At 45.5% G+C, this 22414-nt stretch overlaps 1 protein-coding gene across 7 annotated transcripts in view; it reads right to left on the bottom strand.

Annotated features, from left to right (window-relative positions):
• CCDC141 (coiled-coil domain containing 141) overlaps positions 1-22414 on the bottom strand; it is a 114767-nt gene that overhangs the window by 35313 nt on the left and 57040 nt on the right. For all 7 annotated transcript variants that reach the window (XR_014551221.1, XR_014551222.1, XM_083626022.1 and 4 more), the window contains 9 exons: positions 10943-11115; positions 9641-9782; positions 8478-8597; positions 7152-7343; positions 5080-5256; positions 4179-4358; positions 2121-2246; positions 582-770; positions 137-316 (listed from right to left, as the gene is read on the bottom strand). Coding sequence is in view for 5 of the 7 variants with exons in the window: in XM_083626022.1 (XP_083482148.1) it covers positions 137-316; positions 582-770; positions 2121-2246; positions 4179-4358; positions 5080-5256; positions 7152-7343; positions 8478-8597; positions 9641-9782; positions 10943-11115 (1479 nt within the window). In the remaining 2 variants the exon portion in view is untranslated. The remainder of the gene's footprint in view (positions 1-136; positions 317-581; positions 771-2120; positions 2247-4178; positions 4359-5079; positions 5257-7151; positions 7344-8477; positions 8598-9640; positions 9783-10942; positions 11116-22414) is intronic.

Consider the following 22414-nt stretch of genomic DNA (forward strand, 5'->3'; position numbering starts at 1 on the left):
TTGTCAGGTTCAATCTCTGGTATCCTTCTAAATCTGTTGTAAACAGCCCAACCCAGAAGTAATGGAGAAAAGGAAGCACCATGTCCCGTTATTATCCCTGCTTTCTTCCACCACTAGGGCCATTCTGTTGACTTACAGGATGTTGCACTGCTGAAATTATATCCATTCCAAGAGTGAGCGCCAATTTGTACAGGTGCCTGATATGTGCGTGCTTCTCCTGAGCATTATTCAAGTGAATCTTAGCATGTGGAGTGTCACTGGGCACATCTTTCGCTTCAGGGATCTTCAGTCCTCCTGATTTTATGAGGCCTTCAAGCTGAGGAGATTAACATATTATGTTTCGTTAACAACCATTCTTCTGTCCCTCCACTTTACAATCACATGCCATCATGTCTAGGCTCAAGACACACACAAATTTGGATCTGAATCCAGAGTTAGGACCTGGTGTATGCTTTAGTATGGTTATTATATAGTCATAGGTGCTTTGTTTAATGTGTTCATTTATGGGACACAGAATACACATGCAAGAGAACTTCTGAGGTTAAATAAATTCTTGCCAGGTTAAAGGTGACTATACTCACTTCCTCTTTGACATGATGGAATTTGATAGTCTTGTTGAAAATGTCATCATATTCTGCCATCTTTTCCTTTATCTCCTTATGGAGATGAATAAGCTCACTTACTTTCTCAGATTTTTCCATGTCAGGCACGCCTTTCAAGCTCAGCTGCTCTGATAACTTTAATGTGTATTCCACCTCAGCATTGAGTTGCTAACAAATCAGATGCAAGAAGATTATTGAAACTTAAAAGGGAAACACACATTTAATCCAAGCAAATCACTGTTGAGCCATTTCTTCTTCCTCCTTTTCTGAATGTGGAGTTCACACCTAGCCTGTGAATCCCCGCCCCCCTATTTCCAAAGCTAAGCCCTAACAGACATAGATAGGCAAACTCAGCCCTCCAGATGTTTTGGGACTACAACTCCCATCATCCCTAGCCAACAGTACCAGTGGTCAGGGATGATGGGAACTGTAGTCCTAAAACATCCGGAGGGCCAAGTTTGCCTGTTCCTGGATTAAGATCTGCCTAAATTCTGCCCCACCTTTTGCATTCATGTTAAACTGGGAGTTGTCCGCTTGCTTACTTGTTGTATCCCATTGGTCTGAAAGATGGGCACATTCAAAAGGAGGACTTTTAATTCAAAATTAAATTTGTCCTCTCAGTAGCAATGGATGAATCAGTCCATTTCTCCTCCAGGCCACTTTTGTATGTGCTGATTCATAAAACTGTCATGCCATGTGTCTGCATTAATCTCTGATTTAAAAAGCAAAACAAAACACCAATCTGCATGAAAATTTGCATTGACATCCAGATTTGAATATGTATTTTCTAAATGAATTTTCTCTCCACATACATGGTTTTATACAATTTTGTTTTAGCTGAGATGTGAAATCCAAGTGGGCAACTAACTTCTGATCTGCACATTAGTCCAGAATGTGTGTAGCAAGACATTTCAGATCAGAATTCTCAGAAAAATATCTCAAGCATCCCTAACTTCTCATCTATTCTCTATATAAAGCAGATTATGGCAGAATGAGGTGGATTGTCTGGCACCTGTCTCAGGGCTTAGGCAGAAAGAGAAAACCAGAAGCTGGAAGCTGCCTGCCCAGGTTTAAATCCCTCCTGGAAATTTAGTCTCAGACTTTTATTTCTGTTTGGTTTTTTTTTCCTTTGAAGCATGCAAAATATAACTGGGGCATGGTTTTGTAACATTTGTGCCACCCAAGCTAATTTCCCCCCACTTCCTTTCCACACAAAATGCTATGTTCAATACAAACTTTATAAACAGCTTCTAGATAACTATTTCAATAATAATAATAATAAATAAAATAAACTGACACATTTTTCAACTTTGTGCAAAACAGTTTCATAAACTTATACATGTGCACCCATCCACAATACCAAAAATGTGAAGTTCTCTCTGTCACAAAATTATTAAGCATAGCATTTCTGCTGAATTTAACATGGAGTGAAAAATTTGCTTTATGTACTTCTAGGAGCAAGCGCTTAGAAATGATTTGTTTCACATAGGGCGTGATGTGCTTAATTTCTCTTCTCACCTGAAACCGTGGCTTCATATGGTTAAATTTATTTTGCAGTTCTATAAGTACTGAGAGGTTACTCCCAAGATCAAGTGCTGTTGTAGACTTGAGTGCCTCTTGAAGAATGCTTAAGCTTTGGGTAGTCTACAATAAATAAATACAGATATGGTAATACATGCTGTTGAAGTAAGAAAAGGATCAGGTTGTTTTTGCAAAAATGCAAAATAAATCTCTATAGTATACAGTACTGGAGCAGTGAATGAAAACCTACACATCTTAAAAGAACACACTCATATAAATGCAATATTGTGTGCACAGCAAGTGCTTTACCACTGAGCTGTTTTTAAATAAAATTGTTCCATGTTTCGCTGCTCCTGCCCAACTGTTTTTCATATATATATGTTTGGAAACATATTACGCATTTTGTGTTTTATGTTTTATGCTGTAAACTGCCCTGTGGTCTCTTGATGAAGGGTGCCCATTCAACCACTTCTATCTGAGGAACCCAGACTTGCAAAGTGCCATAAAATGTTCAGTTGCGTCCCGAGGCCCTCCTGAAAATAACTTCACACTGACACGTAATTTTAGTTTAAGTTATTGGGCAAAATTTAGGCCACAACTTTATTGATTGCAGCAAAGTGAGCAGTGTTGGTTTAGGCATTGGCAACAGACTATAACTGACTCCTCTCTGTGTCTGAAAGGGTAAACACCAAATGAGGGAGCAACATTGATGAAGACCAATGAAGCTCACCCTGGGGTTCCTATGGTCCTGGCATGGCCCTAGCCCCTCAAGGGGACTTCGGACAAGATCCAGGACCCCCAGATTCCTTTACCGGAATACCCTTATTCATGGAGAAGAAGAAGAAGATTATTTTGGATTTGTTATCCCGCTTTATCACTACCCGAAGGAGTCTCAAAGCGGCTAACATTCTCCTTTCCCTTCCTCCCCCACGACAAACACTCTGTGAGGTGAGTGGGGCTGAGAGACTTCAGAGAAGTGTGACTAGCCCAAGGTCACCCAGCAGCTGCATGTGGAGGAGCGGAGAAGCGAACCCGGTTCCCCAGATTACGAGTCTACAGCTCTCAACCACTACACCACACTGGCCGCACCTCCCCTCCCACACACTTCAATAAGCCAATACCAAACCGCCAAATCTTACAAAGTTGTGACGATTGCTAAGGGGGTAGGCAAAAACCAAGCGGCTACATCCAATCTGCCAAATGGAAAAATTCCTACCCAGCCCCTGCTCCAAAGCAGGCGACCCAGTCCAAAGCTAGGCCAAATTAGCAGTACCTAAAATTAGGGAGGGAGGGCGGGTGTTCGGCAGCACGATGCAAGTTCCCCCAGTTACGCCGCGCTGCCACTTTTATAGGCCCCAGGAATCGCGGCAACTGCCTCGATTGGCCCAAACAGCCTGGCAGGATCCTGGGGCCCAACGGTTAAGGCTTAGGCCACACCTGGCAACAACTCTCCCAGTGGGAGTGGCTTAGGGGCCCACGCACAACCAGGACCCTCATTAAAAGGATCCCATTTCCAAATCTGTAAGAAGTCATTATTTTGGTGTGGTGGCACCTATGCTTTGGAACGCCTTGTCTATTTTATTTATTTGCTTTGGCAGGCAACCTTCACATTGTTCTAAACACATTTAGAAAACTTATTTATTTCAGCAATTCTAGACACATGTGCGCACATTTTTAAAACAAAAAATAAGATATGCTAATTTTATGTGAAGTTTATTGAAAATTATCTTGCTGTTTTTGTTATGAGCAACTCTTAGAGAGTTTTCTGATTAAGCAGCCTATACATTTTTAAGTACCTAATACAATAAAAAATGTACTGCCATTAGGAATAAAGAGGGATTGTTTTAAAAGTTCAACTACTGTAGTTTATTATCCTCCTGAATATACTTTGCTCGTTCAGGATATTTCTTACTTGTGACAAGTATTGATTTTGATTTGGGGCCTGTTAAGCGTTTCTCTGATCAGCTTAGACAAAATCAAAATCACTGGTAGCCCATAAGACACCATAAAAACTTCAAGCAGAAAGTCAGAAACAACCACATATTCTTCACTTACTGTTTTAAATTGTTCATTAAATTTCCCACACTGCTGCTTGATGGATTTCACTTGATTCATATTAAGTTTCCATGTTGCCCACAGCTGTGTCAATTCTTCCTTTTCTTTGTTCAGAATATCAATAGTATGTTCAGTTACTTGCACAACACTTCCCACATTGAGTATTAGATTCTCGTTTATCTGTTGAATGAAGAATTAAGAAACTTCAAATTTATTTCTGAGGGGGGTGGAATCTAATTTTTGATACTTCCAAATCCCCATAATAGTAAGAGCCAAGAAAAAGCCAAAATTTCCTTCAGCCTCCACTTTTAAGATACCAAGAACTCCCACTTTGTGGTATAGAAAAGGAAGAGAAATCTGAACCCTTTCTCTTCCATAATATTTTATTGCACATGGAAACAAAGCCCATGAAGTCTATGATGCCAGCCTTATCCCTAACCTAACTAGCTTATTTTTCCTTTTTGCCATTTCATCATACTTCTCTTCGATGTTGGATAAATAAGCAAACAATCTCTCTTCTAAGCTTCCCTTCCTTGAGTTCTTACTTGTGCATGTGATTTCTCAATTGTAAGGTTAGTCCACTGTACATTGATGCTGGCCCACATACTCGTGATACTCAGATGGCTTCCTTGCTTTTGTCTAGTCCATCTAGCCCAATATTGTCTACAGTGATCGCCAGCTGTATCTGGAGATACCTGGGATTGAACCTGGGACATTTTATCCACAGCCCACATGCTCTACCACTGAGCTGTCTTTTGAGAAATGGTTCCATGTTCCCCTGATCCTTCCCACATATTTTCAATATGTTTATGTTTGGAAATATTTTGGGGGAAATGGCGCCAAGATTTTTAATGGCGGTCAATGCTGGAGTCAGCGAATAAAGCATCGCTGAGAGACTCACCATGTTTACTAAATTTAGAAAGTCATGTCCCATGTCTTGAGTGGAAAGAATCTTCTTTAAAACCATCTGCCACTGGTCGTCAGCCGACTGTAGCAAAGCCTCATTTTTAGCTTCACTATCTTCTTGCACAGCCTCCGTTATATAGAATTCCTTCAGCCTCTGAGCATCACCTCCGACCTAAAGGGGTAAAAATAAGCAAGTGTAGATAACCTCTACATTTATGTTGGAATTTCTCTGTGATTAACTCTGGCCTGTATAATCCTTGAATCCCTTCGCTGAAGTCAATGGAAAGTAAATAAAGCAATTGTTCAAGAACTCACTTTTCAAATTAATTTCATCCTTAGTTAGTTAAAATAGAAAGGGATGCCGTGCCAATTTTTCCCATTTCACAACTCCAAACTTCAGAAAACTGGGAACAGGTGGGGATTTATCTTTGTAAAACTCTGGGCACTTCGTAGTCTCTTCTGAGATAATTTTATTCCATTTAAAGGGACTTTGCCCAAGTGCATCATGGGTAGATCCTTTTTAAACAGCCACTATATAATTATTTCCTGCGAGGGCTGATGATCCTTTAAATGCGCTTACTGTGCACTCTCAAATTCTCTGAGCCGTCAGAAGTCTCAGGGGCAGCATTTACTAGGGTATGGCTCCCTTTGGTGGAGGCCTCGTCACTAGCAATGCCGAGTGTTTTTGTAATATCTGATTTACTTACACACTAAGTGGGGTGTCATTGTCAGTGGAGGCTTTTACACTGCTAGTGGCCTAGTGAGGCAGCAGACCTCCTAACTGCAATCAGATTTCTAGGGAGGTGTACCTGCCGTGCTTTCAGGGTTCAGCTCTCTGTCTCTGGGTGTTTCCAGATGACCTACTTATTTATCATTCATCCTAATTATTATTATTTTTGGCAGGGAGGTTACATGATGGCTTTCTCCAGTGTATTCCCCCACCATTCATCTTATTGCAAAAAGTTTGATCTTTTAAGAAAGTGGGCTTGTTGTCCAAGACCTCTCAAGGATTGTGAAACCCGAATTTGCCAGAATGCGATTGAATCCCACCTTGAAAACAGAGACTGTTTGAAAGTACCCTCTGTATCATTCTGTTTTCCTGTTTCTCTCATGCTCTCAAAGTGTAGTTTATTTTGGTAGTTTTCACACTCAATCACATACACTCGCTTCTCAAATCAGGGAATCACCTTCTCATAGCTTTCACATTCAAATAGTTCCACAGATCTCTGAATCAAGAAACCATATTCTAAAAGCCAGTTCCTAGACAGAGGCATTCACTGAGTACTAAAGTAAAATCTGCCAGTCATTCTGGTCCTTCAAGAGACTTTTGTCAAATCTTAGACTCTGACCAAATATAGTCTTAGAACAAAATCACTGCAATAATTAATTCCCCCTACCAGGGATGCCAAGGCGCGGCTTTCGATTGGCTGCAGGAAGCTCCTGCAGCCGATCGGAAGCCACAGAACCCACACCAGACATTCGGGTTCCAAAGAACGTTCTCACACTGGAACACTCACTTCCAGGTTTGCGGCATTCGGGAACCAAAACATTCGACTCGCAAGACGTTCTGACTTCCGAGGTACGACTGTAAAATATTGGGGGGGGGGGCGGCAAGCCCTGCGCCGCATAACCGATCACATGGCGTGGTGCACACACACCATTTGAATGGCAATGCCCATCAACTGGGGCATACTTTATTGGGTGTACTGAAGACCCCTTGGCCCCTAGAAGTTGGTTACTATGCCACCTACAATACTCAGATAACCACCTCATAGGTACTTGGGGAGCTCGTCGTTTGTTGCATTACGTTCTAAACAACATTGGTCCACCTGGCTCCATACCACCTACACAAGTGTGGGCAACCTGTGTCCCTCTGTCTAATTTTATGTGGGTAACAAGGGGGGAGGGTGGCAGAAAGTAAGAATGAGAGAAAGAAAAGCATCTACTTTGGGCTGTGGCCCCACCCACTGCTGGCTTCCACTGACTCCAGCCCCCTTCACCAATGGCATGCAGCCCCTAACAGATTACCCTGAGGGAATATGACTCTCGAGTGGAGGGTGAAAGTACCTCATCGGATGACTTCAAAAATTCTACATAGGGCTTCAGGATTTCCAGTTTTGAGCTAATATTTCTGTTAAGTGTTGTCAGTTCTTCATTCAGGAGGTCAGTTTTGTTAGAGAAAACGGCCACTTCTGTGGTTTCCAGTTCTTCCATCTCTTTAAAAATTCTCACAGCTAATTCCAGTTCAGTTGCCATCTCCTACAGCAGCATAAACAGAGAAATATAACGTGTAATGTGCACATTCGAATTTGCCTACCTAAAACTGGGCCACTCCTTGAAGGTTTGCAACTTATCTATACCCCCCCCCCCACCCTCAGGTCAAAAAAACCAAAACAACTCCCTCCGCACAAACGATTTTAGGATATTAGCGTTGGCGAAAAGTGTTTCCGCTTGTGCGGAGTGGGATAACCATTCCCCTCTCCCCGCCCAGATTTCCTATATCTACCACAGCACTTCCTGAGGGTTGGAGGACCCTAAGCACTATGGGATATGTCGCCAAGGTCTGTAGTAGGTTTGAGTGGGTGGGAGTTGTGATGGCAGATTTAAATAAAAAGCAAGAATTAAAGTATAATATTACAATATTGAAAAATAATATGAAATGTGCTTAATATTAATTCTTCCAGCACCATGTCTCTAAAAGGTAAAGGGACCCCTGACCATTAGGTCCAGTCGTGACCGACTCTGGGGTTGCGGCGCTCATCTCGCTTTATTGGCCGAGGGAGCCGGCGTACAGCTTCCGGGTCATGTGGCCAGCATGACTAAGCCGCTTCTGGCGAACCAGAGCAGCGCATGGAAACGCCCTTTACCTTCCTGCCAGAGCAGTATCTATTTATCTACTTGCACTTTGACGTGCTTTCGAACTGCTAGGTTGGCAGGAGCAGGGACTGAGCAACGGGAGCTCACCCCATTGTGGGGATTCGAACCGCCGACCTTCGGATCGGCAAGTCCTAGGCTCTGTGGTTTAACCCACAGCGTCACCTGCATCCCATGTCTCTAAGCAACCATAAAAAAAGCAATTTTAAAATCAGTCTTGCTAAAACATTTCTTGCATTGCAGGGGGTTGGGATAGATGACCCTTTCAATTCTATGATTACAGCTTTCATCCCAGCCAGCAGGGATAATGGGAGTTGTAATCAGGCAGCTTCTAGAGGACCACAAGTTCCTTATCCCTGGCGTAATGGGACTCTGTTCATCGCAAGATTCTTCACTGGTGTGCAGGACTGGTGTAGAAAAGCAAGCCATTCCTGAAGTACCTGGGGAAATTTGCACAGTAATAACATATGGCTCGACACAGGGTTTAAAAAAAAAATACAGTGTACAAAAGTATTTTACCTTAGTTTGATTTGCCAGCTCTAAGTATTTGTTCAGGACTTTCTCTGATTCAGGGACAGATGATCCAGGATTTATTGCAGCTGAGACGATTGGACCAACGTTCTTAATCTTTGTAGAGGCCTTTGGTTTTGAATAAAAATAACTAGTTAAAAACATCGAACTACTAATTTGCATGCCACCAAGGCTTGTTTGGGACATAATGGCATAATTATGGGCTAGAAGTCTTCACTGGGATGTAGGTATAAGCATTCCACAGGTAGAGAAGTTTTGATAGGGGAGGGCTTTCATATAAGTGATTCTCCCACATGCATTGTAAAATGGCACGATTCTTTGAGAGAGTGTGCCATGTGTCATCACATATATTTGAGTTAGTAAAAACGACACCATATAGTTAAAAATGAAGGCATGTTCAACTGTTCCTTTTTGTGGGACAGAGATTTTGCATGTGCACGATTAAGACTACATAGACATATATACTGAAATGCCTAACCTCTAACTACATTTCCAGCATTATGATTCACACACATATTAGTTACTGTTTTATTAGCCAAGAAGCAAAAAGTAGCCTGGATAACTAATTTCACAAACTCTCTTCTCTCCATAAGAACACTGTCTTCATTTTTAAACTGAGTACATTTTCGAGTCTTTGGCCTTATGGCTTGTGGACGTAATTGCGCATCATGCACATAAATTTACATTTGTGACAGCATGAATGGAAAAAATAGCCATGATGGCTTAGCATATAGAATTATATTGTATATATAGCCATTATGAGGATTCATTCCTGTTGCACATTTTTAGAAGCATCTAAATTGGATTAAGCTGTGTCTACCAAATGCCAGGGTTGATTTTAGCATGCAGCAAATATTTCATAGTGTTCTATGTTAGTAGAGAACTGTACTAGAAAACACCTATTATGGTTATAAAGGGTAGTCACATTCCCCATAGAAGCAAGAAGCATTCATTATATCTCAAATTTCAGAAAGCATTCCCCAATTTTGTGAATGTCTGTTTTTTTACAACAATGATCCAAGCAGACATACAACTTTCCAAAATATATAGTGGATCTCACCGAAAAATCACACTGTCCAATAAAATTGGACTTCAATTTCTATTTATCATTCAGTTATATTTATCAGAATGGGTTGCATGTTTTCATATACCTTCTTGAGATAATTGTCTAAGGAGGTGGTTAAGTGCTGTTTTTCTGAGGCAAGTTCCTTGTAAGCAGTACACTGTTTGATCAGCCCATCTACTCTTTTGTTAATGCAGTTTACCATTTCCTGAACACCAGTCATCCAAGAACTGAAGGCAGAAACAAAATGACAGTTAGCATTTTTGCTGGTAGGTAGGATTATAGGAGGCAGATGAAAACAATTCTGATCTTTTGCACAGCTAGCCTTTGGAAAACCAACAATAATGTTAATTTGCAGCAAAACAGAGAAACTAGGACATTTGTGGATTTTGCTCTAACACTTCCCCTTCCTCAAACGAGTTTCTCACCAGAACTTGTGAGGAAACAAATATGAACAAATTTACTTCAGATAAGTAAACCTATCAAAATGTGACCCTGAATAAAATGACAGAATGCGGCAGCTAGACTGGTGACTGGGCGCAGCCGCCAAGACCACATAACACTGGTCTTGAAAGACCTACATTGGCTCCCAGTACGTTTTAAAGCACAATTCAAAGTGTTGGTGCTGACCTTTAAAGCCCTAAACAGCCTCAGCCCAGTATACCTGAAGGAGCGTCTCCACCCCCATTGTTCAGCCTGAACATTGAGGTCCAGCGCAGAGGGCCTTCTGGCAGTTCCCTCAATGCGAGAAGCAAAGTTACAGGGAACCAGGCAGAGGGCCTTCTCGGTGGTGGCACTTGCCCTGTGGAATGCCCTCCCACCAGATGTCAAAGAGAAACAACTACCAGACTTTTAGAAGACATCTGAAGGCAGCCCTGTTTAGGGAAGCTTTTAATGTTTGACCGACTATTGTATTTTAATATTTTCTTGGAAGCCGGCCAGAGTGGCTGAGGAAACCCAGCCAGAAGGGTGGGTATAAAATTATTATTATTATTATTATTATTATTATTATTATTATTATTATTACCATGGGGGGGGAATTGCAGCATATGAAGCAACTTGTATTTCTTCCCCATCACTTCCCCTTGCCTCAGTGAATTTGGGGGAAAGGGGCTGTGAGGAATGCTTTCAAGAATGTGAGGAAGAGAATTCATCCACTGGGAATCACCCTGGATTCAATCCTAATGAACGGTCAAGCTCATAAAACCCTGGGTTGCATTTCCTCATTTTCAGGATTTGCCTTATTTCTGCTTAAAAACTCCCCACGTTCCCCTTGATCATTGCTCATGTGGAAAAAGAGTATTCCGACCTGCTTAGAACCATGTAACTTCCCAGCAATAATTGATACCTGTGAGGCAATTCCTAAATGTGTATGGGGTTCTTCACTTACCTGTGGGCATCTCCTTTGCTAAGCAAGGCTTGTCCCTTCTGCAAGGCATCAGCTGATCCTTCTGTAATCTCTTTCTTCAGTTCCTCATGTTTTATTGCCAAGAGAGGCGAGCTTATTCCTTCAGAGTTAAGAAGCTTAAGGGAGGCCTCTACATTTCTAAGTACGTCACACGCCTATCAAAACAAATACAGTTTTTGAAAAGTAAAAGACGGGCCTTTTAAATAAAACATATTACAAAACAGTTTTTCTTCAACTCAGCATAGAAACCATTTTGTTTTAAGAATTTATACCCCGCTTTTTACCATCTGAATCCCAAGGTGGCTTACAAAACACATCCAAAATTTAAAACATAAATTAAACACCAGAGATTGAAACGTCAGAGCAGATTCATGATGCAAAGTCCTTCTGGAATAAAATAGTTTTAACCAGGCTTCTGAAATTCAGCAGGGATGATTGAGGCTTGCTTGATTTCTACTGTGATTGAGTTCCATAGAGTTGGGCCCACTACCCTGAAGGCATGACACCATGTTGTTCCATAGTTTTGGAACAAGTGCCCATATGCTGGCTCCTACCGAATCTGCATGGACAAAGGAGGCTCTGCTTCTGATCAAGTCCTTCTATGAAGCACCTTCAGCTGTGCACACTGCTCTCCTTAGTAGACAGGGAACTGAAGGAGTCATAGGTCAGTGGCTGGGCACTTGCTTTACGTGCATAAAGTTCTAGGCTCAATTCCTGGTTTCCCATAAAAGAACCTCAGGTAGCAGGGCAGGGAAGGTCTCTCAAATGTGGTGGAGACCATTGGCAGTCTGAATATACTTGAGCCAGATGGGCCAATGCACAGAGTCACTAATGAGCACATCCATATGTCCATAAAGCTACAGGGGCAGCACCAGACAAGATGGACAGCACTGTCAGTTCTTACAACGCCAACCATTTATTTATGAAAGGGAACATTGAATCCAGATTCTCTCCTCCCTGGTGAACTAGTGCTGCTAAAGCTGAGAGCACAGATATCTTGTTACATGACAAGAGTTTCATGTACAGCAGCAACCTGTAAAGCAACCTGCTGCTGAGAGTAATGGCAACTGGACCGGGGCCTTCAGTTTAAAAATGCTCTTTAGTTAAATGTCAGAAACCAAATTATCGGCTTCTTGGCTTCCCGGTGCACATTTTTCTTTTTCTGAGTCTCTCTGCCTTCAGTTATGAGGGAAATATCTGAACTGCAGTATTACCAAAAAGATGATGATGATGATGAAAGTGAGAATGTGGGGACAATATCTTCAGTCCTTTTTACAGCAAAAATAAAAATAAAAATGGATGCTTGTTTGACTTTCAAAAATGACCAGAAGAACAAAGTCTGTAAGGGTACGTGAAGAAGAAAAATGGATGGGGGGTATAATGACAGGTTTATCACTTTGAGAGAAGACAGCAGCAGTGGAGGGTGAGCCAGTTTATGTAATTTCCCTTCTCAAACCCTAGAATTTTAGGTGATGGTGAGTATTTATATTAGCCTTTTTTAAACAAAAGTGACTTCGAGCCACTCACAACAATAAAATTACCAGTCAGTTTTGAAAAACTCAGGAGCCTTTGGATCAGAACTGTAGGCGATACAACTATATAGGTCCCATAGTGCAGGCTGGACAACGAAACTTCCCCTCCCCCTCTGCACTCCCCCCCCCCCAAAAAAAAATCTGTTGTGGGTTTCTCCTCAACCTTCTGGAGCAGATTTAGGGGGCACATGACAAGAGGAGAGGGAGTGGAAATCCCACTGGCAGAGTAAAAAATGCTTATGTTGGGCTAGTAGAGCTGTTTGCTTGGGTACCATTCTCTGGACTTCATGACATAAACCATACTAGTAATGAAGTTTGTTCTTCGAAAGGTACTGGATGCAGACAGGGAAAGATCTCTACCTGAAATGGCTTACTGGAAGAGGAAGGTCTTCAGCAGAAAAGACAACATTGAACTCAGTAGAAATTACAGTGGTACCTTGGGTTAAGTACTTAATTCATTCCGGAGGTCCGTTCTTAACCTGAAACTGTTCTTAACCTGAAGCACCACTTTAGCTAATGGGGCCTCCTGCTGCTGCCACGCCACTGCTGCATGATTTCTGTTCTCATCCTGAAGCAAAGTTCTTAACCCAAGGTATTATTTCTGGGTTAGCAGAGTCTGTAACCTGAAGTGTATGTAACCTGGGGTACCACTGTACTTCCTTGCAAAGACGGAGTGGGTTGGGTTGTAAGAATGGTCAGAACCCTCAGATGACCTGCTCTAAAGCCACTACTCTTAACATTGTACAGAGTAGGAAGTTTGAAGACTGTAGCCTTCTGAAGTTGAGTTTTTCCATGACAGCTGTGATAACCACTCTGGCTGTCAGGATTGCCCCTTCCTATATTGCTACAGTTTCATAGATGGTGCCAACTCAGCAGAATATGATACTCGGTAACATGGCCTTTTCAGCCTGCTGCAGTTGATTAATGTAGCCACGCACTAGGAAGCTTGCTTCAAAAAGGGGGGAGGCTCTGGCAAGTGCTGCTGGTTTTTTAAGGGGGTTTAAAGTGTTTCCAGAGGTTTAGATGTTGTTTACAGGCTATTTAGATGGTGTTGCCCACTATACGTGGTTTCACATATACACGTGGTAACCAGGAACGTAACCCTCACATAGGCGGGGAGACACCTGTACTGCTCTTCAACATAATAATGTCATAGCGCTCTCCTTTTAATGGGTGAGAAGTGACACAGCAGGTTGTTTAGTGTCCCACCAGGGCCATCTTAAGTATATCTGGCGCCGTGGTGCAAAGATCCCTCCAGAGCCCCCCCTTTCCCAGAATTGCCAACTGTTATGTACTGAGTTGAATAGGATCCAAACTGCAGCAGTCTGATTGGTCCTAGAACAATAGGATCCAAAAGGCAGCAGTCTGATTGGTCCTAGAACAATAGGATTCAGAATGCAGCAGTCTGATTGGTCCTAGAACAATGCAGCAATATGATTGGTTGGCAGGAACCACCCAATCATGCTCCAGATAGAAGTGAATCCACAACCTGATTGGCTTACAGTAGAATTCCGGAATTAGCCAATCATGTGCAGCCCATTGTGTAAATAATGTATATAAAGCAGATACCTTGAGGGGACTTTCATTCATTCCTCCTCACCACTATGAGCTGAAAAAGAGCATGAAATCACTTTGCGACTCTGAGTATATTTCACTGGCGACGAAGGTGGGATCCCGCTGAGCTGACTGCCACACACAGCACCGCAGCACCGCCACCTGCCGCACCGCTGCCTCGCACCGTGTATCCAGGCTTCAGCTCCGGGACACAAGGAACTCAGAATGGCAACCGACAGCAGCTTCTCGCCGTTCAACCCAGCATCTGGAGACTGGGAAGCGTACGCCTCCCGTTTCACCTTCCTCCTAGAAGCCAAAGGGGTCACCGATGAAGAAGACGCCAAGAAGAGGGCAATATTCTTCAGCATCTGCGGAGAGGAGACGTTTGAAATCGCCCGGGCTCTCCTTGCACCCGAAGACGTCGCTACTGTTCCATACAAAACAATAATGGAACAGCTGAAGGGGCACTTTTCGCCACAGCCCTCTGTGGTGGCTCGTCGAAATGCCTTCTATGCAAAGCGGCAAGCCCCTGGGGAAACCATAACTGGGTTTGTGACCTCTCTCCGCCAAGCTGCCCGGTTCTGCAACTTCTCAGAGCTGGAGAACATGCTTCGTGACCGCCTCGTCGGTGGCCTGAAGGATGAGAAGCTGCAACGACGCCTCTACGCTAAGAAGGACCTAACGTTCCAGGTCGCTCTGGAGGAGGCCCTGGCAACGGAAGCTGCCGAGAGGTCGACGCAAGAGGCATGGCCGAGCCAGCCGTCCCAACCGAGGGTCCACCACGAAGACCTCACCGACGACTCAGGATCCAACAGGGAGGAGGTGCACCGAGTACAGCAGCGCACTCAAGCAGCCCACATACCACAGCTGCCTCGACGAGAAGCAGGGAACTGCGCAAGCTGTGGAGACAGTCACGAGAGGAGGACCTGCCGTTTCCGCAACGCAGAGTGCAGGCAGTGCAGAAAATTGGGACACATCGCCCGGGTGTGTCGAGCTCGGCCCACCCGACGCCAGGCATCAGATGACCAATCCAAGAGCCCCAGGTCCCGGGGCCCAACACACCAAGGCAACTCGACGGAGCTCACGGACTTCCAGGTATACCAGTTGCCCCACCCCAACGTAGAGAAAATTTATGTAGAGGTACAGATAGAGGGGGCCCCATGCCGCATGGAGCTTGACACGGGTTCAACTCTATCCATAATCTCGGCAAGGACCTTAAGGAAACTGTGTCCTACTGGGGGTCCCAAACTCAGGCCGGCCCCATTCACCCTCCGGGACTTCCAGAAACGTAAGGTCCCCACAATGGGGGTGGGGACCTTCAGGGTGCAATACCGAGGGCGGACGCGGCAACTGGACTTGCTTGTGGTCAAGGGCCCCTACATTAGCTTACTGGGATTGGCATGGTTTGGACCACTGGGGCTAGCCGTCACCGGGGTGAACCACACTACCTTACAAGTGGACGTGGACGCCATATGCAAGGAATTTCCGGGGGTTTTTGATGGGAAATTGGGACAGTATACGGGCCCCCCCATTGCTCTACAGCTTGACCCCGCAGTACGACCAGTCAGGCTCAAGGCCCGCCGGGTCCCGTTCGCCCTGAAACCCCGTATAGACGAGGAATTGGACCGACTCGTGGAGCAAGGAGTGCTGGAGCCGGTGCCTAATGCCCCCTGGGAAACCCCAATCGTCACACCCGTCAAGCCGAATGGTTCGGTCCGCATCTGCGCAGACTACAAATGTACCATAAACAAGGCCCTCACGGCCCATGCATACCCAGTGCCAGTGGTCAGCCATGTCCTTGCCACCCTGGCTGGGTCGAAAATTTTTGGCAAGCTGGACTTGGCCCAAGCATATCAACAACTGCCAGTAGATGAGGCCACAGCAGAGGCACAGACGATTGTGACGCACAGAGGAGCGTTCAGGGTAAAGCGGCTGCAATTCGGTGTCAGCGTGGCACCAGGCATATTCCAGAATCTAATGGACTCTCTCCTTAAAGGGATTCCTGGCGTCACCCCCTTCTTCGATGATGTGTTGATTGCCGGGCCCACACCAGAGGAGTTTGAGGACCGCCTCCGCACCGTTCTGCACCGTTTCCAGACAGCGGGTCTCAAGGTGAAGCGGGAAAAATGTCTACTAGGAGTGCCTCAGGTGGACTTTCTGGGATTTATGGTGGACGCAGAAGGGGTCCACCCGACTGGGGACAAGGTACGGGCCATTTGTGATGCCCCAGCGCCCAAGAACAAGACTGAACTTCAGGCCTTCTTGGGACTATTGAACTTTTACCATTCCTTCCTTCCCCACAAGGCGGCGGTAGCGGAGCCCCTACACAGACTCCTGGACAAGCGGGCCCCTTGGGTGTGGGGCCAGCGCCAGGAGGCCGCATTCCAGGCAGTCAAGGACTTGCTTGTCTCAAACTCGGTCTTGGCACACTTCGACGAGAGGCTGCCGGTGGTGCTAGCATGCGACGCCTCACCCTATGGCATTGGCGCTGTCCTGGGACACCAACTCCCGGATGGAAGAGAGGTACCGGTGGCATACTTTTCCCAGACACTCAACGCAACCGAGCGGAACTACTCGCAAATCGACAAGGAGGGTCTGGCAATCGTGAAAGGAGTAAAAAAATTCCATGATTTCTTGTACGGGCGGCCCTTCACCGTGGTGACTGACCACAAGCCCTTGCTTGGCTTGTTTGCCTCCGAAAAGCAGACCCCCCAAGTGCTGTCTCCTCGTGTCCTCAGGTGGTCAATTTTCCTTGCCAGCTACCAGTATGCACTGATTCACCGCCCTGGGAAGGCGATGGGCCATGCGGACGCCCTCAGCAGGCTACCACTACCGGAAACAGGCCCCGACCCAGCACCTGCACAAGAGGTTATGAGCCTGGAGCTGCTTCCCGACCGCCCCATTCAGGCACAAGAAGTTGCACACCATTCCAAGAAAGATAGGGTCATCTCCCGGGTCCTGGACTGGGTGTGGAGGGGATGGCCCAGCAGCAGCCCCGGGCCAGAATTCGCCGGCTACACAACCCGCAAACATGAACTGTCGGCCCACAAGGGGTGCCTGTTATGGGGAAGCAGGGTCGTTGTTCCCCAGCCCCTCCGCAAAAGGGTCCTCACAGCCCTACACGAGACACACCCAGGGGTAGTAAGAATGAAGGCCCTTGCCAGGAGTTATGTGTGGTGGCCGGGGATCGACGGAGAGATAGAGGCCTGGGTCAAACACTGCCAGGCCTGCCAAGAATCCCGCCCAGATCCCCCAAGGGCCCCAGTCCAGTCCTGGGAGTCCGCCCGAGCACCATGGTCACGCCTGCATGTGGACTTCGCTGCCCCCTTTCAGGGGAAAACATTCTTCATAGTGGTGGACTCCTACACCAAATGGCTGGAAGTCGCACTGGTACCGTCCACTTCTACGTCCGCAGCCATCCGGGTACTACGCAGGCTGTTTGCAACCCACGGGCTCCCTGACACTCTCGTCTCAGACAACGGGACTGCATTTACGTCAGGAGAATTCCAAACCTTCACAGCGCAGAACGCCATCCGCCACATCCGTTCGGCGCCATTCCACCCTGCCACCAATGGCCAAGCAGAACGCATGGTGCGGACCACCAAGGACACCCTTCGCCGCATGACGCAAGGGGATTGGGAGTACCGCCTTGCCACATTCCTCCTAGCACAACACAGCACCCCCAGCTCAACGACTGGCCGGAGCCCCGCTGAACTACTAATGGGTCGGCGCCTTGCAATCAGATTGGACCGCCTTCACCCCGATAGAGCTCAGGATGAGGTAGTGGTGGGGGAAGGCAGGAACCCCCGGACCTTCGAGGCCCAGGACCCAGTGTACGCAAAGAATTTTGGGGCAGGCCCAGCATGGGTACCCGCCACAGTCACCAGGGTCACTGGTCCCGTGTCGTACGAGGTGCTAACGGATGGGGGGCAATGCTGGCGCCGCCACTGCGACCAGAAACGGCGACGATTCCCGGGAGAAAACCAGGAAAGGTCAGAGGAGTCCCAAGGGAACAGAGGGGCAGTGAAGCCCATAGAGCAGGAGGGGCCAGCAGGAGAGGCAGAATCAGTAAATACAGAGAGGACCCGCGAGGCCGAAAGGACACCGGAACCAGAACCACGACTGAGCGAACCGGTTGCACCAGACCAAACAGGCCCATCACAGCCAGCATCCTTGGAACATGAGCCAGAACCTGAACCCCGGACCAGGGAACACCCCAGGCCGCAACGCACACGTAGGCCACCGGCGTACCTCAAGGACTATGAATGCGACCTCCCGGGCAGGACTGGAACTTAGAGGGGAGGGGTGTTATGTACTGAGTTGAATAGGATCCAAACTGCAGCAGTCTGATTGGTCCTAGAACAATAGGATCCAAAAGGCAGCAGTCTGATTGGTCCTAGAACAATAGGATTCAGAATGCAGCAGTCTGATTGGTCCTAGAACAATGCAGCAATATGATTGGTTGGCAGGAACCACCCAATCATGCTCCAGATAGAAGTGAATCCACAACCTGATTGGCTTACAGTAGAATTCCGGAATTAGCCAATCATGTGCAGCCCATTGTGTAAATAATGTATATAAAGCAGATACCTTGAGGGGACTTTCATTCATTCCTCCTCACCACTATGAGCTGAAAAAGAGCATGAAATCACTTTGCGACTCTGAGTATATTTCACCAACATTTTTACAGAGCTGCCGGCAGCTTTGCGGGGCTGGAGGAGGCGGGCAGCGGCTGGAGGGCGGCTCCTCCGGCGGGGAAGAGGCAGAGGCTCCAGGCGCGGCGCTGGTTCAGCGAGGCGGGTAAGGGCGGCAAGCTGATGCCGGGAGGTGCTGTGCCCAGCCTCAGCCTTATCCCTGGCGCCCGTACCGCAGTGGCCACGGCGCTGCTTCGGAGCGGCATGGCAGAGGCAGGCGAGGGCAGCGAGCTGATGCCAGGAGGCGCCACGCCCAGCCTCCGCCTCTTCCCTGGCAGCCTCCAGAACTTGGCACCCTGGCGCGCCGCACCACTTGCCTCTATGGGCAAGACACCGCTGTGTCCCACCAGACAATTCAGCAGTGTTGTGAGATATCTCTCCTTTTGAGATGCGCTATTGGATTATTGACCTCAAAGGCAAGAGAGGGCTCCGGCACTGAATACAGACACTTGCTCCTACCACTCATTGGATTAGCAGGACCATTGAGAAAGCTGGCCATTGGACTGCTTCAATATAGCAGTGATCTTTTACAGGGGGGGGGGAGCTCCACTGTCACTGTTCCTCTACCTGGGAGATTATTACTGTACGAGATGAGAGCCATAAGTCAGTGATAGTGTCTATACTCTGCATGCAGAGGATGGAAAAGAGTCTTGCCTGAAACCCCACATGGGGTAGAAATGCCAAGCTCAGTGGTACACTGGCCTGACAAGACAGCTGCTTAGTTAACTCCCCCCCCTTTTTTTTTACTCCTCCGCAGCAATGCTGATAGAAATGTAAACTGAGAGTTTTCCCTTCATAAGCACTGCAAGAAGAAGAAGAAGAAGAAGAAGAAGAAGAAGAAGAAGAAGAAGAAGAAGAAGAAGGGCGAGAATTGAAAAACATACAGAGAAACAGATCTGTTTCAGAGGGCATTGTTTTTAAAAGGAAAAATTGGCAGTCCTGTTGTTGATTAATTTTAACACATTGGTTCATAACATAAAATACGGCAAAAGAGCCAGAACTAATAGTTAAGCGCATTCACATTAGCATACAAACGTTTCTCCTTCTCTAACAGGTAACATTACTAAATAAATACTTAGAGAGCAATCTGCACTAAACTGCCCAGTCACTCTTCTGACAGAAATCAGCTAGTCTTCTCATAAAGCCAGATTATCTAAATGAAATGATGAATGCTTCTCTCACCCTGGGTATTATTCACTCTTTGTTGCTGTCAATTGCTATTGTAAACAGAGTATGAAATCTTTTTTACAGTAAGGTTATTTGTGCGCACACACACACAATATGTGACATACAGTAAAATATTATTTTTTGAGTTACTGTGTGTTTACAGAAAATAAACCTGCCAGTCAACATCACTGAGTCTTTTATAATCTCTGAATGCTTCCAAATCCATCCCCTTGTCTCATGCAACTTCTGTTATCTAGTTTTCTTCTATTCAAGTTAGAAAACAGTTGCTTGGTACAAGCCTCTTCAGGCATTAAGATATTCAGAAGAAATCCTATTCCAGGTGCCTTCTTTGCCTGTAGTGAAGTTTGTATCCACCAAGACTATTTCCTCATCAGAGGAATACAATCCCCAAATTCCCTGATCGTTTCAATTGCAGGGAAAGAAGGAATGATCATGAGTTTTATTCCCTGGCATGGTAAAACCTATCCAAAATATGAAGATGGCTGGATGTGGTGTCAAAATGTTTAGGATTAGTTGAAAGTGACACACACAACCCCAGATTGCCAATCGTTTGGCAGAAATGAAGGCAGTCAATAAAAAACAGCCCAATGGAAACTGAGCATGCTCAGTGGCCATGGAATGCTGAATAGGGGGGGTGAGAAACAGAATCATGGAAGGGACCATGAGGGTCATCTAGTCCAACGCCTTGCAATGCAGGAATCTTTTCCCCAATGTGGTCCTCAAACCCACCACTCTGAGATTAAGAGCCTTATGCTTCACTAATTACGCTATGGGATGCATCATTTTGGTGCAGGTCCCACTTTTACCTAATATACTCTCATTCTTATGTCGGATAAATTGTAAGCCTCATTAAGAGCCTACCATGGTTGAGAAGCAGGTCAAAAAGATATAACAAAAGCAAACAAATAAGCAAACAGGAACTCAGTACAGACTCCTAGACCACAAAGTTCAAGAAAAGGTCTAGTATTTCTGGAGGGGGTTTTTTGCAATTATATATATATATATTTTAAAAAAATATTTATTAAAGTTTTACAAAAAGAAGAAAGTTACAGAATAAAAAAGAAAAAAAGAAAAAATACAAAAAGTACAAAAATACATAGAAAAAAAAGATACAAAATGCAGAAAAAATAAATAGAAAATAGTTAAAAACAAATCAATCTTTTCATATCTTAGATTTTGTTTACTTATTTCCCCAACCTCCTCACACCTCCCTTTTTTGTATTCCCTTTCACATGGTTAATTCAGCAAATCCTTACCCTCTTTCTTTTTATCTTAATTCTATATCTCAACATATTATAACTTTATATTTTCATCTGTTATCAATCCATTTTTACATATTCATATTAACCTTGTTGCTAAGGCCGCTTGATTTCAATCCAACATCATTTTAACATTCATTAATTTTACAATGTTTCTGCAAATAGTCTTTGAATTTCTTCCAATCTTCTTCCACCGACTCTTCTCCCTGATCTCGGATTCTGCCAGTCATTTCCGCCAGTTCCATATAGTCTATCACTTTCATCTGCCATTCTTCCAGGGTGGGTAAATCTTGTGTCTTCCAATACTTTGCGATGAGTATTCTTGCTGCTGTTGTAGCATACATAAAGAAAGTTCTATCCTTCTTTGGCACCAATTGGCCGACGATGCCCAGGAGAAAGGCCTCTGGTTTCTTCAAGAAGGTATATTTAAATACCTTTTTCATTTCATTATATATCATCTCCCAGAAAGCCTTCATCCTTGGGCACGTCCACCAAAGGTGAAAGAATGTACCTTCATTTTCTTTACATTTCCAACATTTAGCAATTATAATAGGACTCTCAAAACATTTTAAAAAAAGTTTTAAGAACAAGTATAGTGTATACTAAAGCCTCTCCTTTTCAGGGAGGGGAGGGGTTGCGCAGGGGCCTTGCGCTTCCCGCCCTTAGTGGGGGGCGTGTTTAGTCATCAGGGAGTCCCAGCGCACGTCACAACCCAGCCAGCCAATCCGGCTGGCTGGGGTGTGTGGCTAAGCCACATTTAAGCTGCCATGCAGCCGAAAGTAATTCCTTCTGCTCCCTGCTACTACGGATCTCCCGCCCTCCTGCCCTTTCTTCTAGCGTTAGTCACCTTGACCTTGCTATGGACTTTGATTGGTCGCCTGTTGAAGGGGCCTGGTAGGAATTTTTCCACTTGGCAGATTGGCACCAGCCATTTGGTTTTTGCCTACCTCGTAGCAAATCATCACAACTTTGTAAGGTTTGGCTGTTAGGCATTGGGAAAACTTGGTTTATGGGAGGGGAGGTCGTGGCCATCACCTACCCCTCCACTTTAAGGGTATTCCGTTAAAGGAGTCCGGGGTTCCTGGATCCTGTCCGAAGCCCGGGCGGTGGCTAGGGCCATGGCACGACCTTTCCGGTGACCCTGGGGGAGCTCAGAGTTGATGTACATAAACAGGGCTCCCCATAAAGGCGGTTAACCCTTTTGAGACTTCCTGCATGGTGGGCAGG

This window comes from Podarcis filfolensis (assembly GCF_964270895.1).
Source record: "Podarcis filfolensis genome assembly, chromosome: 1".
Lineage (NCBI taxonomy): Eukaryota > Metazoa > Chordata > Lepidosauria > Squamata > Lacertidae > Podarcis > Podarcis filfolensis.